The sequence below is a fragment of the Temnothorax nylanderi genome, unplaced genomic scaffold (assembly GCF_030848795.1).
Source record: "Temnothorax nylanderi isolate EJ_2023f unplaced genomic scaffold, tnyl_v1.0 TNYL_tig0121_pilon, whole genome shotgun sequence".
Classification (NCBI taxonomy): Eukaryota; Metazoa; Arthropoda; class Insecta; order Hymenoptera; family Formicidae; genus Temnothorax; species Temnothorax nylanderi.
Genome location: NW_027249183.1, coordinates 448,912 through 473,330, shown reverse-complemented (window position 1 = coordinate 473,330; position 24,419 = coordinate 448,912). Strand labels below are relative to the sequence as shown.

At 35.2% G+C, this 24,419-nt stretch overlaps 2 protein-coding genes and 1 long non-coding RNA gene across 6 annotated transcripts; 1 reads left to right on the top strand and 2 right to left on the bottom strand.

Annotated features, from left to right (window-relative positions):
- Positions 1–107: 107 nt before the first annotated feature.
- Positions 108–9,684, bottom strand: LOC139776529 (uncharacterized). 4 transcript variants are annotated; one of them, XR_011719101.1, is made up of 6 exons: positions 9,548–9,684; positions 5,302–7,474; positions 3,272–3,458; positions 2,820–3,181; positions 2,597–2,700; positions 108–1,019 (listed from the first exon to the last, which is right to left on the bottom strand). It is a non-coding gene; the product is annotated as an uncharacterized lncRNA (long non-coding RNA). The 4 variants fall into 4 exon arrangements; XR_011719102.1 differs by having other exon boundaries at positions 2,597–3,181; positions 5,302–7,240; positions 7,362–7,474; XR_011719100.1 differs by having other exon boundaries at positions 2,597–3,181.
- On the top strand, positions 912–18,206 carry Sas (stranded at second). Its single transcript, XM_071713225.1, has 13 exons — positions 912–1,046; positions 4,242–4,796; positions 5,391–5,678; positions 6,132–6,324; positions 6,425–6,639; positions 7,096–7,451; positions 9,478–9,745; positions 12,150–13,496; positions 14,666–14,867; positions 15,439–15,937; positions 16,445–16,805; positions 17,114–17,307; positions 17,509–18,206. The coding sequence occupies exons 1-13, from the start codon at positions 944–946 to the stop codon at positions 17,605–17,607; spliced, it is 4,680 nt and encodes a 1,559-aa protein (XP_071569326.1). The 5' UTR covers positions 912–943; the 3' UTR covers positions 17,608–18,206.
- Positions 18,207–18,434: 228 nt separating this feature from the next.
- On the bottom strand, positions 18,435–20,838 carry LOC139776523 (uncharacterized). The gene is made up of 2 exons (XM_071713221.1): positions 20,553–20,838; positions 18,435–19,300 (listed from the first exon to the last, which is right to left on the bottom strand). Exons 1-2 carry the CDS (start codon positions 20,557–20,559, stop codon positions 18,696–18,698), a joined length of 612 nt encoding a protein of 203 aa, XP_071569322.1. The 5' UTR covers positions 20,560–20,838; the 3' UTR covers positions 18,435–18,695.
- Between the last annotated feature and the right edge of the window lie 3,581 nt (positions 20,839–24,419).

The following is a 24,419-nucleotide window of genomic DNA, read 5'->3' as shown; positions in this document are numbered from 1 at the left end:
TAAACATTTTAAATTTAAAATCAATTTATAATAAAAATTTGTATTAAACATCGATTCAATTCAATAATTAAAATCAAAGGAAATAAAATGGAGCTAATGAACGGTGCTAATTCTTAGACGTAATTTTTATTTAATTATTACTTATTTATTTCTATTTATGCTATTATTGTCGCTCATTGTTTTCTAATTCTCTGATTTCTAAATACGGTACAACATTTTTGAAAAAGCCTTTAGAAAATGTATCTGGCGTACGAAGGCTGATGCATTTATATGGCGCCTAGTGCAAGTGTCTACGACCTGTAGCAAGGCTAACGCGGCCGTACCCGTACCCGGGCTCACGGTAGAAGGTAGAACTGGTGGAAGACGCACACGAAGAAGAGGTAGGCCAATGCGAGGCTCGTCGGCGGTGGCGAATCCCGTTCACCGCGGTGCTGCCTGCACTACAGCTCCGGCCTCGGCACGGATCGCCAACGAAACGAGAGAGAGCGGCCAGTCGATCGGTCACCGTGCACGCGTGCTTTCAGCGGTGTCCCCGGACTCCACGGCACTCGGCAGTGTTTCGAGAACTGCGAACTCTACAAATTCCTTCTCTTTCTCTCTTTCTTTCTCTGCCTCTCTTTCCCTCTCTCGCTCCCTCTCTCCCTCAGTCCCCTTCACATACATACGCACATACGAAGTGGACCGTTCTCTCTTTCTCTCTTTCTCTCCACGCCATCCAAGTCTCTGAAACTCGTTTCAGTCAGCCACGGACTGCCCGTTGTTCCCGCGTTGTTGGTTCACGCGTTGCTGGTCGCGGGCAGCAGCCTCACCGCGCAGGAGAACGCGGACTTGGATTTTCCCTTCCTGATCCCCGTTTCCGGTCTTTTCGCCGACGAAATTAGTGGGGTGCGTGTGAACGAGCGAGTGTTTACGTGTATACGTCTGTGCAGAAGAATGCGGTAGGATGCGTATCCAGGAAAGATGTTTCCTGCTGGGTCTCTGCCTCTTAGGCGGGGTCGCCTTTTCCCTGACAGCCAATGCTGAAACACGAGTTACCACGACACCCGGTAAGCTTCCTTCGGGAATAAGCTCCTATAAAAAATACCTTGTATTACATATTACTAAAAAAAAAAAAAAAATCGCGATGATAGGCGACAAGAAATTGTAATATGAGAAAATATTTGAAAAAAAACCACCACATTCCGTAAGCAAAAAGTTATCCAAAAGTACACCAAGTATCTATGTTAAGGAAATGATTACTGATACTGAAGAAAAGATTATTGAAATTGTGAGTAGCAATATTAATGAAAAATGTCCTTTGTATAAAAGTCTGAAAAAAAAATATCTTCCTTAAATTGTTTTTATGATTATCATCCACATAAACCGTAAGAAACAACTTTAAAAAATTATCTAAATTCCTACGTGGTAAAAATTTAGGAGATTTCTTTGAAAATATGTTCCTTTAGATTTAGTCTTACATTGTCTTTCAAATACTTGCGTTACGTGAGTGAAGATATGAATACTGATAACGAGAGAAAGGGAAGTTTTATAAATTTCCTTACATTTTTTCCTTCTTAATTTTAAACGAAACATTTACCCGAGATGCATTTTATATCATTTGCGTAATAATATAACGCGGGTTCATTAAAGCGGTGAATGAAACGCGTAGGATTGCGTGACGCAGCCAAAGACTTTAACGACCGCGCAAGAGAGGCGCCCGGATTTCCCAGGCTCTCTTGCGGCATCGCGTCACATCTCACATCGGGCTGATTAAAGAAAATCAATTCTAGGATATCTTCGCGGTTTTTCTGCGAATGACTCGCAATAGCGAAACAGTCTCCTTCGCGAGACATTCATTCGTATTTATATCAGTCACTCAATTAATAAGATGTAATTGCATACCCTCTTATTAAAGTTAATTAACGATAATTTCAACTTTCTGTTGATCGATATATATTTTATTAAAAATATATAAAACATAAATATTGAACGGCTTATTAACGTCCGCTTGACAAATACCGAATCAGATATTAATCAGATTCTTTCTTCTTCTTTAGTTGCAGAGTGACGAAAGAAAACATGGCATGCGTGCCATAAAATAACTGATAAATAAATTAATCAAATACATGCAATAAGCAAAAGAAGTATTATATCACGGAAAGAACGGTTTTATTAAAGTATTTAAAAATTTAGCTAGATACAGATCTGAAAATCATTTTCTTTGATCATCAAAATTTTAAAACTTATTATATTATTTTCGAAATTTATATACTATAATATGGTCAAGTTTTTTTAATCCACACTTTTAAATTTTGTGATATTGCAGAATCTTTTTTCAACAAAAGAAGTATTCGCGGCAGATGTAGCTTTAAAATCAAATGTTTTTTGTTTACTTTCAAATATTGGGCATTACTTCAACTAATATAATAGTTATAATTATACTAATTAATTTAATAATTCGGAAATTATGTACACAAAGATACGCAACGTTAAAAAAATTAATTAAGTGTAATAAAGCTGTTGACATTTTTTGCTATGTAGAGGTCTACAAATTGACTAAATGGAGAGTGGTTAAAAAGATGGGTTAACCGTAGAAAGGAGATCGCCGCCTACTTACGGCGTCCTTATAAAGTAGAATCTGTTAGTCGAACACGTCAGGTGTATCTTCGTGATGAATACCGCATTCGTGCGGACCGGTTGAACCGTTACAATTCACCGTTCCTAGTGCGATAAATGTTACCGAATATTCCACTCGAAAATGTAATTAGATACATTTGGCTATTAGCTAATTAGTAATGCAATTGTACGAACTCTCGTACGCGTCACTCAATAACACTTACCGGTTCTTATTGCGAGATATTTACTCGCAGTATAAATAATGTCACATATGCATTTATTCTTTCAATATGCAATCAGAACTTTTGTATATATACAGTACATTATAAATCAAATTTGAGGAAATTAAACCTAGTACTTAATTATATATATTTTTTTTATTTAATTTAAGTTTTAAATCGAATTTACTATGTTAGTTTTTAATTTAATGTAATAATTCTGAAATTTTTTAAATGAAAATTTAATTCTTATAGGTAATTAAAGTATATATGTAAATTTTATTTAATTTCCTCCTTTCGAACTTTTACATTCAAGTCGCACGTGCACTTTCTCTGGTGCAGCCTGCAGGACTAGACACGAAAAGTCTCTGAAAAGAAACGGTAGCGAATAGGAAAAAGTCTCCGACTCGCCTAAGTCACGCTCGCGTTTCCATATATAATACGATCGTATAACTTACACATTATATTATGCGGTAATGTAACGGGCGGATTAAGTCACGTGCTCGAATGCAATTTCCAGTGCATTTATTGTACGTATATACTGCTGCGCCCCGTCATTAAATCCTCGTTCCTTTTGCAACACGGCGCTAGACAAATTACACACCTATGGTTTAACGCCCCAAACGTAGTTATTAAAAGTATTTGCTGTAACATAAGTTAAACAGTATAATAAAATAAGTGTTATATATAAATGTGATAAATGTGTAAGTAGTAAATGCAGGTGGTACATATAAGAGAGGTACGATCAATCAGGCGATTGTACGCGATCTTCCTTCCGATTTTCCTCAAAATTGGAAATAAGATTAATAATAGTAGCTTAGAAACAAGGCATTCATGAGTGTCAATCTAGCTCAGAAACAAGGCATTCTCATTAATAAGTAAATAAAGATTATATTAGTCACTCATATATCTTCGAGAGATAGTAACCACCTTGAGGCAATTGCAACATATGCATAATCCAAGGTGACATGCATGTGTAATAGATAATTTTTTTAAACAATACAAATACCTAAAATATTGTTTAATAATCCCAATATCTTAACTTTTGTTGAAAAGTGTCTTTAAGTGATTTAGGTTTGTTTCGGATTTGTCATTGTTCGATTTGAAAATCTTTTAATCCTATACGACTACACGCGTGAATTTGTGAGACCCCCCCAAAAATTTCAAGTCGCTAACACTCTTAGAAACTTCTTATTCAAATGTTTGTATTTTGTGACGCAGCAAGCATATTTGAATCTCGATTTTGTAATCATATTTTATTTTTAATCTGACAAAAATTTATGCATTTTTACCAGAGTTACGTATAAAAATATTTGATCGGATCAGAGATGAGATCTAGCGTGAAAGTTTACCAATTTTTAAGAAGCAAAGTGCCTAATAATTTTACTAGATAATTGAATCTCTTAAGCGTCTATTCCTTTTGCTCAGATACCAATGGCGAAGATACTCTAGGAGTGCAGCCCCTTCGTACAGAATGGCGGAACGATACAACAGAAACGAGAACTGTGTATCCGACAAAAGAAGCTGACGTCAAGACCACGACTGAAGCTAAGAAGAAGACCGTAATAGACTTTAAGGCCAAAGGCGATCAGAAATACCAAAAACCCGTCGTCAAGGATGATGACGCGAGGAGGGTTGCAGATTCCGACGCTCCGATGACGTCATCGATTTCACCCACGACGACCGCGATGAAGGTCGATCAATCATCAGCGACGGTGAAATCTATGGACGCTACGGGCGTAACGATTCCGTTTCTTCTTCACGGAGTACCGATCGTCTCTGTGACGAAGACGACGCCGCCGAGCAGCCTTGCTGCCCAGGGTACGACGAGCGACGCAGTGGGGGCTCAAGTGACGGAAGAAACAACGTCATCGAGAGGCAGAGCCTTAAACGTCACCGCCTCGGAGCCAATGAACTCGTTGCACGCTAATATCACGGATCTCAGCGACATCAGCATGGACGAGGACGACAAAGAAGTCGAAGGTGAGTATTGTGGAGACATGAACATGACACGAGACATGGACATGACGGACATTAATTTTTTGTTACGGTTGACGTTGGAAAGAATTACATTGGAGAGAATTATCAAATTATTATATATAAAATGTATTTCCAAATTAACTAAAATTAGTTAATTTTAAATTAATTTCTTAAGTAAAATACAAAATTACAAAAAAAATCCGATTTTGTTAACAATATTACATTAAGATCTCTACGTGAGTACTTTTGGAACAAGCACATTTTGAGGGTTTTATACTGTACATGAAACTAAAAAATAAATATTATTGTAATATATGTATGTATAATAAGTAAAAATGCTCTCAAAATGGCCAGTAAAACTAAAAAATTTATTGCGCAAACTTAGAAACCTCATGTCTTATTTTTATTACCTAAAAAAAATTAGGATCAAATCAGAGATATTACGTTTGATTTTATGTATTTAAGACTAATAATTCAAAAATTCCAAAATTGTGTTTAATTTACTTACGTTAATGAAAGATAAGTTTTGGAAATCATTTCCAAAATCGGAATGCGTCCTCGTGGAGAGCCTAAACGATCCGCTCGATTGTTTTCCAGGCGGAGAGTACATCGCGCCGCATAACGAAACTGCCATAAACATTTCCTCGACATTACTTCCGAAAGCGTCAGTGTGTATCCACGGAAATCGCACTTATTCAGCGGGTGAGAAAGTTGTCCGAGACTGCGAGGAGAAGTGCGTGTGCTCCGAAAGTGGAATTATGGAGTGTCAGCCTTTATGTATCTACCCTTACGTTAGAGCGGGCAGAGACTATAAGGATCCTTTGTGCCAAGAAAAACTGGTTGTTGAGGAACCATGTTGCGCCGTTATTCTCTGTCCAGATTCAGGTCTGTGTCTCTTTGTATATTCTCAGAATTTGATGATCTTCATGCAGACACAAGTACGGAAATTCGCGATTTACAAGCCCATAATTTGTCCGTGTTTTCCACTTCAAACACAAAATAATACGCACAAATAGTTCGATACTTATCAGACCACATTCTTTCATTAAACTCCTTGACTCTAGCTTTTTTATTGCTCCAGAGATTTCATTAATTCATTTGTCGGCGCTCATTAACGTTTAAATTTGCGTATTATCTGCTGTCATAAATAGAACGGAAATTATACCTTACTATTTGAGATTATTCCACATGTATGATTAATTATCAACGACATCACAAGCTATTTATAGTGTATTTTTTAATTCAACTTATTTGTTAGATATCTGTAGGGTAACTTATTTTTCTATTAAAAAGAAGCTATATTCAATTAATATAAAAAGATTTATATATTTGATACAGCTACTGAACCGGACGAGACGTGTGTGTTCGGCAACATTACAGTGGCTAGAGGAGAACGTGTTGAAGACGGTTGCTCCAGGATATGCATTTGCGAGGCTGGCGGCCATTTGAAGTGTCAGCCCAGGCCCAAGTGTCCACCGAATGACACCATAGCTAAGCAGCATGATCGCTGCGTCGCGCTAACCGACCCTAGGTATAAATCTTCTATAATAGATGAAATTAGCAATCGCGGATTAAATCGCAAAATTAAATAACTTATAAGCAAGATAATAGCTAATTATCTTGATCCTTAGTGATCACTGCTGCACAGTTACACTTTGCGACGTTACTTTGGCCGATCACGAGTTCAGACTGGAGAATTCCACCGACCTGAGCGTACAATTAATGGACGTGAAGGTGTTGAATTCGACGGCGATCAAATTAAAATTATCCGCGAAGAATCCTCAAGACGTTACCATAGAGATCTCGCAGGACAATCACGTATGGAGACAACAGAATCCCGATAAAGGTAAATAAAACTTATCGATGAGAGAGAAAGAGAGAGAGAGAGAGAGAGAGAGAGAGAGAGAGAGAGAGAGAGAGAGAGAGAGAAAGTAAAGAAATAATTATTGTAGCTGATGAGCGAGAGAAGTATCGAATGCGAGTGGTTCGCGAATCGAATTCAGAAACTCATGCTTCACGACCGCTTTGATCATTAACTATTCAGGCCCCTCTCGTTTCATAAATTAGAACTGGTGCAGAACAGTTGAAATTATAATATATATGCTTCATGAGTTGAAGCAACAATATTTCTGTTCGTTACAAGTAGTTATACAAATTTCCACTATGTCAGACATTTAAAATAGTTTTTCTTTGCCGATATCTCGAATTATAGAATACTATCGCTACAGCTCTGAAAGATTTAATGACGAAGGATAAAAAATAAAAAATTAGAACAAAGTTACATATTTATATATATTCGCAGATGGTATAGTTTCGAGTTTGGAGCCCGCGCATACGTATTACGTTCGCGTGGCGGAAGGAAGCCGTACCGGGCTAGCCATACAGGTGTCCCTACCAGCCGAAGTGGTGAAGACGAATATTTCGGAGAAAACATCCGACAAGAATACCTGTAATTACAGGGGAAAATCGTACAAAATTGGCGCGGAATGGTACGACGAGTGTATCTCATTCTGCACTTGCACAGAGGGTGGAAAAAGTGAATGCGCTACGATAGAGTGTCCTACGGACTTTGGATTGGACTTGTTGGATCCTCACTGTCTAGATTGGGAAACGGTTCCAGCGAATTTTGTCCCAAAAGCACCACAATGCTGTCCTCAGGTACAGCTTTCGAAGATTCTGTCCTAAATAATAATAAGAGAAATAGGATCGTAACAATATACAATCAATTAGAATCAAAAGCCATGCGATCCAAGCCTAGGTCTTTGACGGCCTTATGTTAGTTTCTGTATATATATATATCTATATAAATTATATGTATATATATATAGATATATATATATACAGAAACTAACATAAGGCCGTCAAAGACCTAGGCTTGGATCGCATGGCTTTTGATTCTATAATTGATTCTTTCCTAAAATAGAATTTTATTGATATACCACTTATTATAATGAGCATATGCAAAAACTCGACAAGCAAATCAGAAACTGGACTCTGCTTATTTTCGTGGAAAACATTTCAATGTACTGTTTATTATAATTATAGGATTTACAGAATACTTTTTGATTTATAATTTCAATTTTAAAAATTAAAATTTTTTATTATTGATAAAAATATTATTCTACTTCTCGAATTTATTTCTTGTAACTACATATAGATCACAGACAAATTAATTAATTCTATTCCAATTCAAATACCTGAAATAAATTCATTAGAAATATATAATACGTCATTTAAAGATAACACAGGCCGACAAAATTTTGCGAAACTCCAAAACCTGAGACCAGACTATACTTTCCCAAAGGTTTTCGGTCCGCTGAATCCGAATCCGCCAGCGGAATTGCTCCATCACATCAGGTTTTCGAGATATCCTAATCTGAAAGTGCAAAAAACACAGTTTTTCGCTATATTCGGGGTTATATTAAACCGCGAATTAATTTTTATCCACAAAACTCGTTACGGCATCTGAAAGTACTACTCTTCGCCCTCAAAATGCTTTTTGAATTTTTCAGATATCTTATTTCTTCTCGGAGATATCGTCCGTTGAAATTTTTTAGTTTGGCGTTTTTGTTACAACCTCCCTAACTTTGAAAAAAGTCTAAGATTTTCGAATTCGCCTTTTTTTTGTCAATTAGGCAGACTACAGTTATGTATTCTTATGTTTTTGGAGTAGCTGAATTTGAAATTGCAGTCTGCTTACCCCATCGAGTCCCCCCCCATAGCTATGACTCGATGGGGTAAGCAGACTGCAATTTTAAATTCAACTACTTCAAAAACATAAGAATACATAACTGTGGTCTGCCTAATTGACCAAAAAAAAAAGGCAAATTCGAAAATCTTAGACTTTTTTCAAAGTTAGGGAGGTTGTAACGAAAACGCCAAACTAAAAAATTTCAACGGACGATATCTCCGAGAAGAAATAAGATATCTGAAAAATTCAAAAAGCATTTTGAAGGCGAAGAGTAGTACTTTCAGATGCCGTAACGAGTTTTGTGGATAAAAATTAATTCGCGGTTTAATATAACCCCGAATATAGCGAAAAACTGTGTTTTTTGCACTTTTAGATTAGGATATCTCGAAAACCTGATGTGATGGAGCAATTCCGCTGGCGGATTCGGATTCAGCGGGCCGAAAACCTTTGGGAAAGTATAGTCTAGTCTCAGGTTTTTAAAAATGTCGGCCTGTGTAATTAACTGGTTAAGTAATGTGATCCAGTTTTATCCTCGGGTTCGCCTACTTCTCACAAAAATTAACGAATATTCTACCGCGTTTTATCCTACTTTCCCCTACATCAATAATTCAAGAATATTCACATTATAAAATATGTATCAAGTCAAATTAAAAAAATACTTAATAAAGCACATATGATATATATATATCAATATCTCCGAAAAATATATTTTTAAAATGTTTCGAGTAAAAATTGTAATGTGATGAGGAATATTATTTATCCACAAATAAAAATTGTTAAACATTTAAGGCAAAAGAAACTCCAAATGTAGAATCTCAGATTTTGTTTTTAAGATATTTATATTTAAATAACTTTTTTATTAGATATCGCATAAATAATATCTGTTTCGGATAATAATGGCTATTTCTTTAATGAAAATTCTGAAGAAAGCTCAAAATCTTTCTCAACAAATTTCTACATTCTCATATTCTGACAATAATTATTGACTTCTAGGAGGTGCGCTGTAGGAACAATGGCTCCTGTAATTATGAAGGAGTTACGTACGACAACTGGAGCGAGTTACCGTCAAACGTCACCGGCTGCGAGAGACGTTGTTATTGCGAGATGGGCAATGTATCTTGTCACGCTGCTTGCAAATTTGTACCAGCCCTGCCGCCTGCCAATTTGCCATGTCCTCCTCATCAAGCAACGTTGACGCATGTACCTGCTAATCCGTGCTGCACGCAATGGACCTGCGGCCATCCTTCGTCACAACTGCCAGGTAAATAACAGTTTGGATAAAAATAAAATACATGTTCCTCGACATCCTAATCAGCCGAGTAGTTCTTAACTCCTAAGAATGAGCGCGGTATTTGGGATGGGAGATATTGTGTAACATTTTTAATTTGTCCTGAATCTATATTAAATTTTCTTTCTTGAATGTTACTGACGTACATACGTTTTGAAGAAAGTAATCTCTATCATTTAGATTTAGATAAGATTTATTATTGGATTTATTATCTGTTTGTTCTTTTGAGAAATTATACTTTTTCTATAATAATGAAAATATTTAAAAATATGCAGAGATAAGCTTTTAATTAAAATGCAAAAATACATTTTGTACATTGAAATTAAAGAATATTACTCAAAGAAAGAAAAAGTTAAGAACTACTGCTCCAATCAACAAATCCATTGTAAAAACCATTATTATATCACATTTCTCATCGAAGGATATTAAGAGATGTCTACAGGGATACATTTAATAAATGAAAACATACTCTGGATAAAGTACTAACTATGATTGAAAAACACTACTGTTACTGATTATTATATTTAACGTGTAATTAGCAGCGAATCGTAAGTCGTCATCAACTACCTTTCCTAAGTGGCGAAGCCAACAAATATTTCTAGCTGTTAGGTTATTTTCGGAACACGATTATTGGATTGTTATTTTCAAAATGATTATATAATCGTACTATTACGATTATATAATCATTTTGAAATTCGTCTCTATAGACGAGATACTTCTTATTCATTCTATCTACTAAATTATTTCTAATTATTATAGAATGTTCAGCAAATCGTGATACAATTGGTGAAGTAATTTTTTATAACAAAAAATTAATTTTAAAAATGTATAATAAATTTTTTAATTGATCGTATAGCTTTTAGGAAAAGTAATTTTGAATACAAAGATAACGTCTATTTAAAGAAAAACATTGATAATTATATGTCGAACAAAATACAGCTTGTAATAATTCAGATAAATGTACACAAATTTACTGGATACGTCAAACAAATAGAAAATGATAATATTTATTAAGGCATTGTTGTGCATAGTCATGATGTGTAAATGTACATGCATTCTATAGATTTCGTCTATTAATTACACATCTTAATTGTATATTTTAAGAAACCTTCAGAGACCGCTTTCTCTACCATAGTCTATTAACTTATACATATATGAGATTCACAGAATAATCATTTCCCGTCCCTATTTCGATTTCGCTCTATAAAGGATTAACGCAATTATTCAGTAGCTAAAATGTTGATTGTAATCGCAAAAGGATATATTTAGGTTAATGAAATTTTAACATCGAGTCTTATTGTTAGGAGAAGAAAATTACAATATCACCATTCTCTCTTGATCATGTTAAACGTACGCACAAGGCCAAAACTGATATTATTCATTCAGTTTTTGAAATAATAAAAATATATAAAATGAAGCAAAGAGAAATCATTATTGTTTTTCTGTACTATTAATACTTATGTTTAATAAACACGCACTATAGCTTTCACTCTTGATACAAATTAAAATTTAATAAGCAAGATTTAATTTTTTAATTATATTATGCTTTCAAAGTTAAAAATAAAAATTATAATTACTGCAATCTCTTATGAAGAATTACAAATATGTAAGTATATATTCAGAAAAAAAATCATTTTATAATATTATAATACAATAGATATTCTTTCATAAAGGGGTGAAGAGAGGGTGAATTTTTGAAAATTATTATTATTTTTTTAATATTATTGAGATGTTAAATAGAGGGGATTTTATCCCTTAAAACCGATTTTTTGTCCCAACCGATAATTTAAAAAAAATTCATTTATTTACTTCACCTACATGTACATATATAAAGTTTCATTAAAATCAAAATTTGTGACACTTCCGAGGTGTCCTTATAATTAAACTACACTCTTGTCACATATTTTGTAAAGTCACAGGCATATTAAGCGTTACATAATAAGATACAAAATATACCTCGTATATCTGGTTACACCCAAAAATTCAATGTAATCTTATGTTATGTAAATAGAAAGATTTTTAGCACAAATTGTGTCAAATGGGCTCTAATATAAGTGCATTATTGCGTAATGTTTATTTACGATTGCACTTTTTTATTGTATTGCAATAAGTTAACGGCTTCAGGTTACATTCCCCTGGTATATTCCACCCCGAGATTTACATTTGTCGACTTTACTCCCTTTTTTTTCTCCTTGTACATACCTCGCATTGACAATGTAATAACCGAATGAAAGCAAAGCTGTAAATGCATGCTTCATATAGCCGTGGCTGCGCTTGGAAAGTTTGAGTTGGATCCCGCTGTAAATATGCATGGACCCCGGACAACTCGTGACCGATCACTGACAATCTCTGTGACAATGGACTTTACTTATTGCAGGGGTGAACGTGACGACCGCGTATCCCGGCCCCTTAGCCACAAACACGTTTGATCGGCAAACGATTGACAATATCAAAAGACCGAATAACAAGTCGGAAATGTTCAAGCCCAGCCAGGAACCGGAGCACAGTACTTCTCCCTTCTCGGAAGACCCGAAAACCGATCAGACCCATACGGACACTACTACTCACGGACCTCCTCACTATCCTATGGATCCAGGACATCCTACGGTGCCCTACAACGGACCTTACAGTCCCGACTTCCTATCCACTCATCTCAATGTCGAGGACATCTTTCATTTGCCCGTTCACTCCGAAAAGCCGATATCGATCCCGAAGGAAAAATCAAAGTCAAAATCCGACTCGAAGAAACCCGTAGAATCGCTGAAACCTCATAAGGATATGATTGATCAGTATTTCCCTGGTCCGTTAGCACCTGATAGATTCTCCGATAAGGCCGCTTCGATGCCTACATATCCTATTAATGAAAATCAACCCGCGCCAGGTTTATTGAACCCGAACAAATGGACTTCTTTGCAAAAAGATCGTCCAAACGATCAGGCTCAGTTCATTCCGTTACACCCTCAATCGGATACATCAGATCCAGGATTCTCTTTTACTCATAGTAACGGAGAAAATACCTCTCCGGTCAATTATAATAACCAGTACTCAGCGGTTGGACTTCCTCATCAGGGTTCGATTCCGCTCAAATCCGATACGATCGACCCGAACGTAATTGTCCCTAAGAAGAAGACGACACCAAGTAATCCCTTTGTCGACGCAGAAAAATCAAAACCGTCCTCGGTATTGCCGGATCGGCCGAAACAAGGTCAAAGAAATCCCGATCACGAGACTCTGCCGGAACAATTGTACCACCTGATAAACTCGCAGCACCCCGGCCTAATTCAGCTCAATCATACCCCTCCCCAAGGTCACTCGGCTCTGTACGATCTTCACCAACAGATCTCTAGTCAGAAACAGCCGTCCGGCAATCGAGGGCAACAGCCCCCTTATTTCGGGACGGCCGCGGCGGCGCCCACCGCGCCGAAGAAGACGACGAAGCCCCATGTCTTCACGCAGAAAGATGAGAACGGGCAGACCACTTATCACATTCACACGCCCGACATTCCGAATACCCCACAGCAAATCGAGGAGCTATTAGCGCACATCGGTCAGCACGATCCCAATCCCGGGCCCTTCCAACCCTATCCCGGCCAGCCAGCTATACCCCATAACGTGCCGAACGGCCCGCTGCCAACTCTACCACTCCATATAGACGCTCACATACCACAGTCAGGACTTACGCACTTGAACCACCCGCTCGCAGCACAAACGCCCAGTCAGTCAGGTTCGTTCCTGATCATCAGAAGAAATAATGTACAGAATTTGCGTTAGCGGTCGCGTCTGATAAACGAGCCGATCTTCCTTGTTGAAAAGTGAAAATAACGTTCTCATTGCCGACATTCATCGATCACGCTCATTTGTAAAGCTCCAACGTTAAATGCCTTCGTAACTACATCCCCAAGATTTGAACTTCTGTTAAAATCCACTCATAATTAATCGAGGAATTAGGTATTATCATCTGACTACATCTCTAACGTGTAATTTGCAAAATACATTTCTTTTTAATTAGTCATAGCACGAATATTATTTACGTTCTAATATCCCTAGGGAAAGTTATTTTATTTTTCGATAAGGAACATCGCTACATTCGCCGATATATCTCTTATAGAAAATTCTATGTAATTATATAAGGACCATGTACGTTAATGCTCTTAAAAGACATACGTTTGCAGCAAATTTTTGCAATTAAAGGCATCTGCTGTGATCTTGAAAAAAGATCTTAAATTTACAGAAGCGTGTGGAAATGAGAAAACAAATAAGATCAATTTTATTGTAGACTTTGTAAAGGACATGAGATTAGATTCAATCTAGGAAATATCGAAGAAATAATTCGCTTCTTAAAACAAATCAAATGGTGTAAAGAAAAAGTAATATTTTATAAAAGACAATAACGTAAAATTTATTTAAAATTTTGAAGCGTAAAAAACCAATCGAAGGACGCAAAGAGATCATAAAGCACTTACTTAGGTCCTGTTGTTTTATTCGGGCGTATTTCGACTCATCTTTACTTTTTAAGTGCGTTAACACGATTTTTTATCGAAAAGTTCACTTAATTGAATATCTATAAGTTGCGATATATCTAATTTCTCTTACTCTTGAGATCTTATATCTCAGATTTTTGTAAGTATCATCATCGACTTTTAAGAAAAATCGATTTTGTAAAATTTAATAGTTAATTACAGTCTGCTTTCCAACTAGTCTGAATATGGAATGAAGAGAACAGAAAATGCGGAACAAAATTTTGAAAGCTTTAATGAGCCAACTGTTAACGAAATATTCGGAGGAGATACTGAGCCCTGTTGGCGCATATGATTATTACTCACCGCATGTTTCTCGCATATTTCTGGACTTTAACAGAGATAGAGATATAACAAATCTTCCGATATATTATAGGTTTGGACCATAACATTGTACCTCCAGGCTTTCTTCTACCTGGAGGTATAACCGGATTCCCAGCCGCGTCTCCCTCCAATGAGGTCACAATGCAAATACTGGAAGCGCTCGATGAACATACGGTTCGATTAGTGTTTACCGTACCTCAGGTTCTGGTAGGACTGCACGGAAGAGTCGAGCTGCGATACACCAGCGATAAAACGTATGTGGTAATGCATTACTTATCAAATTGGGTAAAGAGATCTTTTCAAATTTCACAAGTCTGCGCAAAATGTTTAAACCTAGAAAAACAAAGAAATTCAGAAGGAATGGCATCATAAATTATCCTAAATGATAGATTAATTTAAATCAACGTAAGTGAGACAATGTTATCATATTACCTTCCAATTTGAAAAGATCTTTTGTGCAACTTGATACTTTTAATTTCTCCCTGATTTGAAGTAATTACCATACGCGCTAATTTTTTTTTCTTTAATTTAATGTCTCTCAAAGTTAGATAAAATTGAAATATTATTTTTAAACTTATTCCTTTCATTAACAAGTGTTTTATAAGGTTTTTACAGTGTCAGCTTGATAACTTGTTATAGAAAGCGTTCTATATTTTAAACTCTCAGATGTGATTCTTTGCACTGTCTGTGGCTGGTAAAAGTATAAGTGGGGAGGCCAGAGTGAGAAACGGAATTTCTCAAGCCTCTATTGTTCTCATGTGTGACGTCGATAATACGAAATATTCATTCTTGATCCTTGAAACAATAGAATTTCTCGTCTTATAGGAATTTCGATCCATCCACGTGGAAGGCACAGGTATTTGCCCCTCCTAATGACTTGATCGCGACACCGCAGCTTGAGTTTGAGCTGGGTGATCTAAAGCCGATGACCGAATACAAGGTGAAGATTACGGTGAAACTGAAGGACCTGGCCAACAGTCCAACCAGCAAGATTTACAGTGTGCGTACATTGGAGAAACACGCGGAGGTGACGACCCTGCCCCCGCAAATACCGATTGACGCCGAACTTAGAATAGCGGAGACGAATTCGACCTGGATTAACGTTATGTGGAAGAAATTCACGGAATACGAGCTACAATTCATAGACGGTGTTCAGTTGAGATATAAAGAATACGATAGTAAGGTTTATGCGGCAACACCGTTGATCCATCGTGCCGTAACGAATTACGTAATTGAAAACCTGAAGCCATCAACCACGTATGAAGTCGGTATTTACTTCATACCGTTCCCAGGACAATTAACGGAGTTAATTAGTGAAAAAACGGTAAGATAATTTAACGATTATTCAAATTATCTGACATTGGTGATTCCTGGATCATGATTAGAAATGTTAGAGATATTAAAATTATATAAAAAAGCAAGCTATTAAAGATATAAAAATTAGTAATACTACAAGAAATATCAAAAGTATGAAGATTACTAAAATTACAAGCACGGAAACAAAAAGAACAGCTACGTGGTGAAAAAGTCATAACTTTAATACGCTTTTAAAAATGTGTGCATTCAATCTTTATTAAATTTAGATTATCATGCAAAACTGCTCCTTTTTAAAGCTTGTGTAAAAAATATATAATTAATCTACTTTTATCTTTTAATACTTTTTAATCTTTTGGATTTTCTTTGATGTTAGAATGCACCGTTAGGTATTATTCATTTATAGTCATATAATATAAGAATACGAAGATAAATAGTTAGTAATAATGTTTTTATATGGAATACAGCGACATAATAGAAAGGAATAATATTGTTAATAAATTATTATTTATTGCAGATTCAGGTAGCTACGTTTACGGAGCCAGATCCCTACTCTTTCGATGTAAAAGTTGAGATTAAAACTATCAAATCGACGGACGTGGAAGTATCCTGGAGTGGCGTGCCTTATCCAGAGGACAAATACGTGAACATTTATCGTGCGATTTACCAGAGCGACACTGGCAAAGAAGACACTAGTACCTTCAAAATCGCCAAGAGAGACGCTCACGCTAAGACAGTGATCGGTGATCTAAAACCTGGCACTAGATACCGATTATGGCTTGAAATATATTTGACGAATGGAAGAATAAAAAAGAGTAATGTGCAAGATTTTGTCACTAAGCCAGGTGTTCTCTTACCGGCTACCGTGTCTCAGCAAGGTAACGATATAAGCAGATTTCGTGTTATTTTCCCCTTCCTGAAAATTTTTAAACATTTCTATAGTTTCTTAAAAATTCAAAGAGGAAGATTGCATGATATCAAATTTGTGATGCAACTTCGAAATGTTTCCCTTCAATTTTATGTAAACGAGACATATATATCATATGTCATTGCCGATTTACCGTGATAAAATGTGCAATCTTCTCCATCCTCGTTCTCTAAGAGCATAATTTTTTGCGCGATTTTATCTTCTTCTATTTTTATTTATATATTTATATTTTATCACAAAATTAACTCTTTTCTTCAGCTGGAAAATTTGCATCGCTTCCCCTGCATGAAGGAGATTACTATGGTCCGCTTGTGATAGTGGCCATTGTGGCTTCCTTAGCGATACTATCAACTTTGATTCTATTAATGATGCTGATGAAAAGACGAACGAGTAGTAAGGCTGACATATCACCTCGTAAAACTACATCAGCATACGACAATCCTTCCTACAAGGTAGAATTACAACAAGAAACTATGGGTAATTCATTGTTATTGTTATTGTATTCGTAGAGTAAGATAAATGCGTCAGTATATGGCCGATAAATTGGCCAACATTTTAATTGCAGAATTTCAGGAAAAATATTCATATAACGTATATATTTTTTCACCGAGATTACAAGAGTAAATTCACATTAAATGTTTCTTTTTTTTTAGACTTGTGAGGATGCAGTTACGATACCCAACGGAAGAAACAAAACTACAGCAGACCATGAAATGGCTACCATCAATTCGAATGTCAAAGAAACTGCCTGAAGTTTTATATAATTTATTAAATCTGTATTTATTTATATTAAAGTCTGCATATAAAAGATGCATCTATTAAATCCGTCCATACGTATGACCATCTCAAGACTTGAGTGAGTAGGGTAGTCCAGATGGATTTTGTTTACATTTGTACAGTTTACATTTGTATTGTTAGACATTCATAAAATAAATAACGTATTTTTTAAAGTTATGATTTTATGTAAAGAACGTCAAGAACTAACGAGATTCACAACAAGTATTTTTAAGTGGAATGGTCAATGAATGATTCAGTTTTTTATCAAAACAAAAGTGCAATTTAAACAAATTTAACCATATATTATCGATATATTTAAAAGTATAAAATAAGAGAAAATTATGATTAATAAGCATCCTTCGTATGTACATTTGACGTCATGGATATCTTATAAACAAATAAATTTGTAATTGTACATACGTATTTGGAATCCGTATTTAAAATTGTATTCAAAATTCATACGTCATTGCGTGTGTGTATGTGTGTATGTTGCGTTGGCATAATAGTCATAGTCTTTTCTATGCTAGTGTAGATAGCGAAAGAGGATTTATAATAAATAAAGCTTTTAAAATTATTCGGTGTTTTAATTTGTGCCATCTGTTGTTTCGTTATATATATTCTACCAATGTCATATTTTTCTTTCATTATATTTTTACATTTCATCAGTTTTTTAAACTATCAAATTTAAGGGGATTCTAAAGCAATGGTCGAACTTCAACGGGAAAGTACTTTTATCTAAATAAAACTAAAAATGTAAATAATTATCGAGTTTTTTTCGGTAAAAAAAATAGTCCAAAATCACTAACATTTATAAAATAATTTTATTTTCATTATTTATATCGTCTTTAAATACGATGTATTTTTCCATACATTATTTGAAAATATTTATTTAAAAAAAAAGAATGTAATAAAAGAAAAAAATTTTTCCATACATTGTTAGCATTACATTTAATTATGCATGTATAACTATATAGTTATATACTAAATAAAAAAAGGAGTTATTGGAAATATGTAGATACAAAGGGAAAGATGCCGAGAAAAGGGAAGCAAGCGTTGTAAAAACTTAAAAGTATTTCTTCAAAGTTTCTTCCATGCTTAACGGTTCAGTAGACGGAGCGAATCTCTCCACTACTTTGCCCTCCTTGTCTACAATAAATTTGGTAAAATTCCATTTAATAGCGTTGGTAATGAGACCCTCTTTCTGGGTCTTTATCCACTTCCACAGCGGATGGGCATTCTCTCCGTTTACGTCAATTTTCTCGAACATGTCAAAAGTAACATTGTACTGCTTCACGAAGTTCAGTATCTCCTCAGAAGTGCCCGGCTCCTGGGCAGCAAACTGATTAGAAGGAAACGCAAGAATTCGCAAGCCTTCCTTCTCGCTGTACTTATTATACAACTGCTGGAGCTGCTTGTAATTGGTGTCCGTTAAACCGCAGTTGCTGGCAACGTTAACAATGATGAGGACATGGCCACGATATTTGTCCAATGAGACATCCTTGCCCAAGATATCGTTCGCATGGAAATCGTAAACCGAGGTAGCCGACTGCCAGTTGGTGTCTTGATTGAACTCCGACGCCGGCGTCGTGGGACATTGCGCGCCTTTGTCTTCGCAATCTTGTGCAATGATTCCCGAGATGGCAAGAAGCAAGAATATCGACGCAGTTCCTATGAATAATACAATACATTAATATCTATACTATCTATCTATACTATATCTGTACTAAAATATAGTTTTTCTTAGTTACACTTTCAATGTAAATATTTTATTTTCCAAATAAAACCTTTATACTTCCTCTTGCATTTCTTTCTTCAGAGAAAAATATGTTAAACTTCATCAAATATCATATATATCACAAGTAATAACAGAACAGGTCGTGCTTTTGTGATAGTGTGACGAAATTATAAAATAATTTCTTTCGTATTACTATTTTTTTTTCGAGACTATTTAGTTTTGATAAAACGGACAATGACCATTCCATTAGCTAGTTTCTGACATTTATGTATCTGCTTTATGTTAAATGTAAAGAGCAGATATGAATATAAATAAGAAATTCAAGTTTAAAGATAAGTAATGTTTTGATAGTTTTTCATATTATTTTTCATATCAATAGTAATAAAACATTTATGATTGTTAATTATTAGTATCAGTTATATGTATATATTTTGAAAAGGAAAAAGAAACGTGATCTTTTACGATCAATTTAATTAAAATAAACATATATCGTGAATAAAACAGATTAACTTAATATTTATAATTTAATAGAAATATAAATTAAGAAATTGTGGAAAAAATAAATTAAAAAACATGTAGAACAGTTTGTAAGCTTTAGTAAGAGCAGAGTAATAATTTTACCAGGTCAATTCCATTTTATTTTGTCTAATAAATTATAAATAATTTTTTATAATAGAAATACTTACATTTACTAAGTTTTTATATTTTTATTGTACTATTTTGCCACTTTCATCACGACCAAGTAAAGAATTAATTTATTTCACTTTGCAATCTAAAGATTGCAAAAAAGGAAGAGAACAAAATAATATGTTCTGAAATATGTTCTGTTAAAGAGGCAAATTGTTTTTGATCAGCCACAAATTTTGCAACAACAAAGAACACAAGAAACTAAAACTTGATTTAACAGAGGAATGTGTTAAAAGTAAATGTATAATATACGTATAAATAATATGGAAAATATAACCACTTTCCTGAGAGATCTTTTTAAAGAACAATTTTTTTGTTTTTATTTGCACACGATATGAAAACCAAAAGCCGGCTATTTCCCGTCGAACAGAACAATTGGCAAAAATTTGCATGGAATCGACTTGAATGGTAAGTTCTCACAGCAAAGAGCTGGAAAGGTCGAGATAAATTTTTTAAGAGACTGATTTTCTTTTTACGCATATATATATGTATACTCACGCAGCATTTTGCCGAAAATAGGAATTCCACGCGGTTCGTTGCCGGAAACGTAGTTACACTTTACTGTCGTAGTAAAGTAACGTCGTACTTTGTACCACAAAAAGGGACACGTATATCGAGACAACGTCACGATAGGATGACCACTGATTACTGATGACCACCACGACGCGCGTTGTAGCTTTATTGGTTTTCTACAATCGCCAAGCGCGTTCGAAGACGAAAATATATATAGCTTTACGGACTCTCTTTGTTAGTATTTTTATTTCTCAGAACCTTGAAGACACACTGACCTCTATCCTTGAGATACGTATTACAGCCAATCACGGTGGATCTCGGCCAATCTCGGCTCGTCGAGTTCCCACTTCCCACGTACATGACGTCCCATAAATCCAGCGTCGTAAAAAAGATATCGAAAGGACGAAACAAAGGCTTTCAGTTTACGTAATCCGCTTGATATGTCTACCATTATTTTCAAAACATAAAATTTATACAGTCAAAAATCGCACGGTCATTGATATTTATAGGTATTATATGAAATGCGTCGATGATCTACGAGGCTGGACTTGTGAGACACCCTGTACTTCAGAATCTTCGGATGGCCAGTGATCGTTGCGCCATCTGGAAGTAAACATCGCTCGAATGGAACTATAAATATCAAATATGGCGCCAATCCGCTCAATTTAAATCGTCGGCATGCGCTATAAATAAACGTTACACACGCATGCAATTAATTACGCATGTAAATAATTACCTTCATTATTTTATAATAAAGCATATAACTCGGAGTAAATTGTTATCAAGTATCACGCGCGCGTTTCCAGTTCATTTTTCAAAAATACGATTTCAAATATGATATAGCATTATACAATAATTGCTTCATCTAAAATTTTTTAAATTCTGAGAAACGAAAAACACGGGTATATATTAAAAAATCTAAATGCGCGATTATGGAATATATTAAATCTCGAATAATATTTATGTAAATATGGAATATCTACAATAAATATTAAAACTTTCGTCTGAAATGGTTTTTCTTTACATTTTTACTCGCGTTTATACCGAGTTATTTTCGAAAGATTTTGATCCCTAAATATACAAAAGGCATGTATAAAAAGCATTTACAAAAGAGCATTTATAAAAAAAATGTGTTTCTTACTTTTATAAATCGTTCTACAACGCATGCGAGTAGAGATACATCGTCGTCTCTCGTCGCTGCATTAAATTTTTCTTATCTTGGATAGACCGCAGCAAATAAAAGTGCAAGAGGAAAATTTATGTAAATCGATTCGTTCTAAAAAAAAAAAGAGGATTTTTATTTACAAAGCAATATGTAATCGTCTGCGCCTCGTACGTGCCGGGACGCATTACCGGTGCGCACAAAACAGATACTGCTTTTTTATGACTGGGCCCTGCCAACCGCGGTGTTACATAACAAGATAAATAAAGTCAGACGATTTCTTGGAGAATCGAATATGATCGAACGATCCCGGATGAGTCACAAGTCCCCGGCAAGGACGATATCTCGCCTCTTCCTGGCGCGTCGCAACATATTAATTGGACGATCAATCTCCTCCTCGTTCACGACGCGTTGGATTTCCAATTGGCTTTGTTGTTAGTGTCGCTATACATTTATTATATATCTCTGATGATCGAGAGAAACGTAAAGCAGAACCGATGTACAATTATGGATGATGTCGTTCAATTTACCGCCCAAAATTCCTGTCCTACCCCATCCTCATACAATACTTTTGACAACCAAATATAATATTAATGTCCATTCTATTCTATTTTCCATATCCTTCTTGACTGCGACGTCGGTCTTGTTCCCCCACACGCTATAAAGCATTTCGAAGAATCCAGGATCCGAGAATTCTCGCATGTGACCACAGATTCGAGAAACAATGTCATTATAAATAATCAGAAAAATACGTTTCTCGCAGTATTTGAGTCTATACGTTCATAATAGTCCTCGCGAGGAACATTTGAACAATTTTGTCTCACTTTTTTTGTAAAATGCATTTCTTTTTTTTCTGTAAGATTGTATACTTGGACAAAAAGCATACAATTCCTATTTTTTTCATATAAATATAGTCGAAAACACTTGACTGTTTTACTATATTGAAAGATACAAAAGCACTCACATTAGTTGCTTTCCACTTACACTCAAGTGATCTGAGTCACTCAGTTATGTGAGTATTTTATACTCAGGTAAGATATGTCATTTTGTATTTACCTGCTTATTTTGGTGACAAAGCTATCGCATAATAATACAGATTCATAGCCTCACTTTTAATGTGAGTCTATTAGATTCATTGAAGCACATGGTCTCGATTGTGGATAAAAACTCAGTTGAATCTCACTTGCCAGCATGCAAAAAGAACGTGCATTCAACTGAGTTATGACGTCACAAGTGAGAATTATCTGAGTTTTGATGTAAATGGAAAGCAGCTATTATTACGATGTACGAGGGGTACAGAAATGTACAGAAGAAAAGGATATTATATTAACATATTATAATATTACAATAGTATAATATTGTAATATAATAATTACAATATTATAATATTACAATATAATATTACAATATTATAATATTGAAAATAATTAGCTTTTAGCTCAATAACAGTATTAACAAAACAAATACGTAATGCTCTTGTTTTAATAAAATGTTATTTATCTTATTAATACCATTAAATTAATAAGATTGTTTTAATTAGACTTTTTTTTTTCTATATAGGTGTATTTGGTGCGAGAAACTGATTTGACGTTTCTCAAGTGTGTTAAAAATATCTGCGAAGCATCCTGACGTTTTTGATGTTACGTACGGAAATTTTATCCTAAAATTTCGACGTTATCCTAAAATTTCGACGACGCACGTTGGAATTTTTGAACGGTTTAGACGACTCTCGCTAGCTCGGAATTCCGAGCTAACGCTCAGGTCAATATAAATATTTGGTTTATCCTACGGTTATCGGACGGCCGTTGATAGGCTCTCAGCCCAGATGGGGGCCCAAAACTAAGTTTCTAGAAACGCTCTCAGCCTATCAACGGCCGTCCGATAACCGTAGGATAAACCAAATATTTATATTGACCTGAGCGTTCGCTCGGAATTCCGAGCTAGCGAGCGTCGTCTAAACCGTTCAAAAATTTCAACGTGCGTCGTCGAAATTTTAGGATAAAATTTCCGTACGTAACACTGACATTGTTGTTCTGACGTTTTAATCCCTTAATGAGAAAATCGATGCAATTGGTCATTGATATGAAATTGACATGTACTACAGGGTGTCTGATAATAGATATAACACTGCTCGTAAGTAGATAGAGCGGATTAAACTGAACAGAAAACCTCTTTGCCATTTCGTAATTTTCGTAATAATTAATGAGAAATTAATTAATTAAAATAATTAAACAAATTTATTTGTTTGACTCGTTAATATAGTTACAATTTAATACAATTTAATACAGTTACAAATATTATAGTTACAAATCGAGACGCGATTATGCGTGCGACTATTAAATTTTACAGTACAAATAATTATACTTGTAATTGGTTGCAAATTCCAAGACCGATTTCAATCTCAGTGGAGAGAAAGTTTAATTAATAAAGGTTTGAGTTGATCCAGCGTTACACGTACATCATGGATTCATGGCGGCTGATAGAGGTGCGCGCCGTTACACTTATTAATTAATTTCTCATTAATTATTTCGAAAAACGATAAAGGACTTTTCCATTCAGTTTAACTCGATCTACCTGCCTACGATACGTGATATGGTTATTAGATACCCTATAGATGCGGCGGCGGCGACGGCGGCGATGTCGTTCAAAACAAAGCTGTTTCCCGAACCCAGTAAGCAAATGTTAACGAT

What these genes read in the sequence shown, in the direction of transcription:
- Sas (XM_071713225.1), top strand. Translation starts at nt 944, where the DNA reads ATGCGTATCCAGGAAAGATGTTTCCTGCTGGGTCTCTGCCTCTTAGGC. An exon ending in GGACGACAAAGAAGTCGAAG is followed by an intron (nt 4,797 to 5,390) that starts GTGAGTATTGTG and finishes ATTGTTTTCCAG; the next exon opens with GCGGAGAGTACATCGCGCCG. An exon ending in ACGACAATCCTTCCTACAAG is followed by an intron (nt 17,308 to 17,508) that starts GTAGAATTACAA and finishes CTTTTTTTTTAG; the next exon opens with ACTTGTGAGGATGCAGTTAC.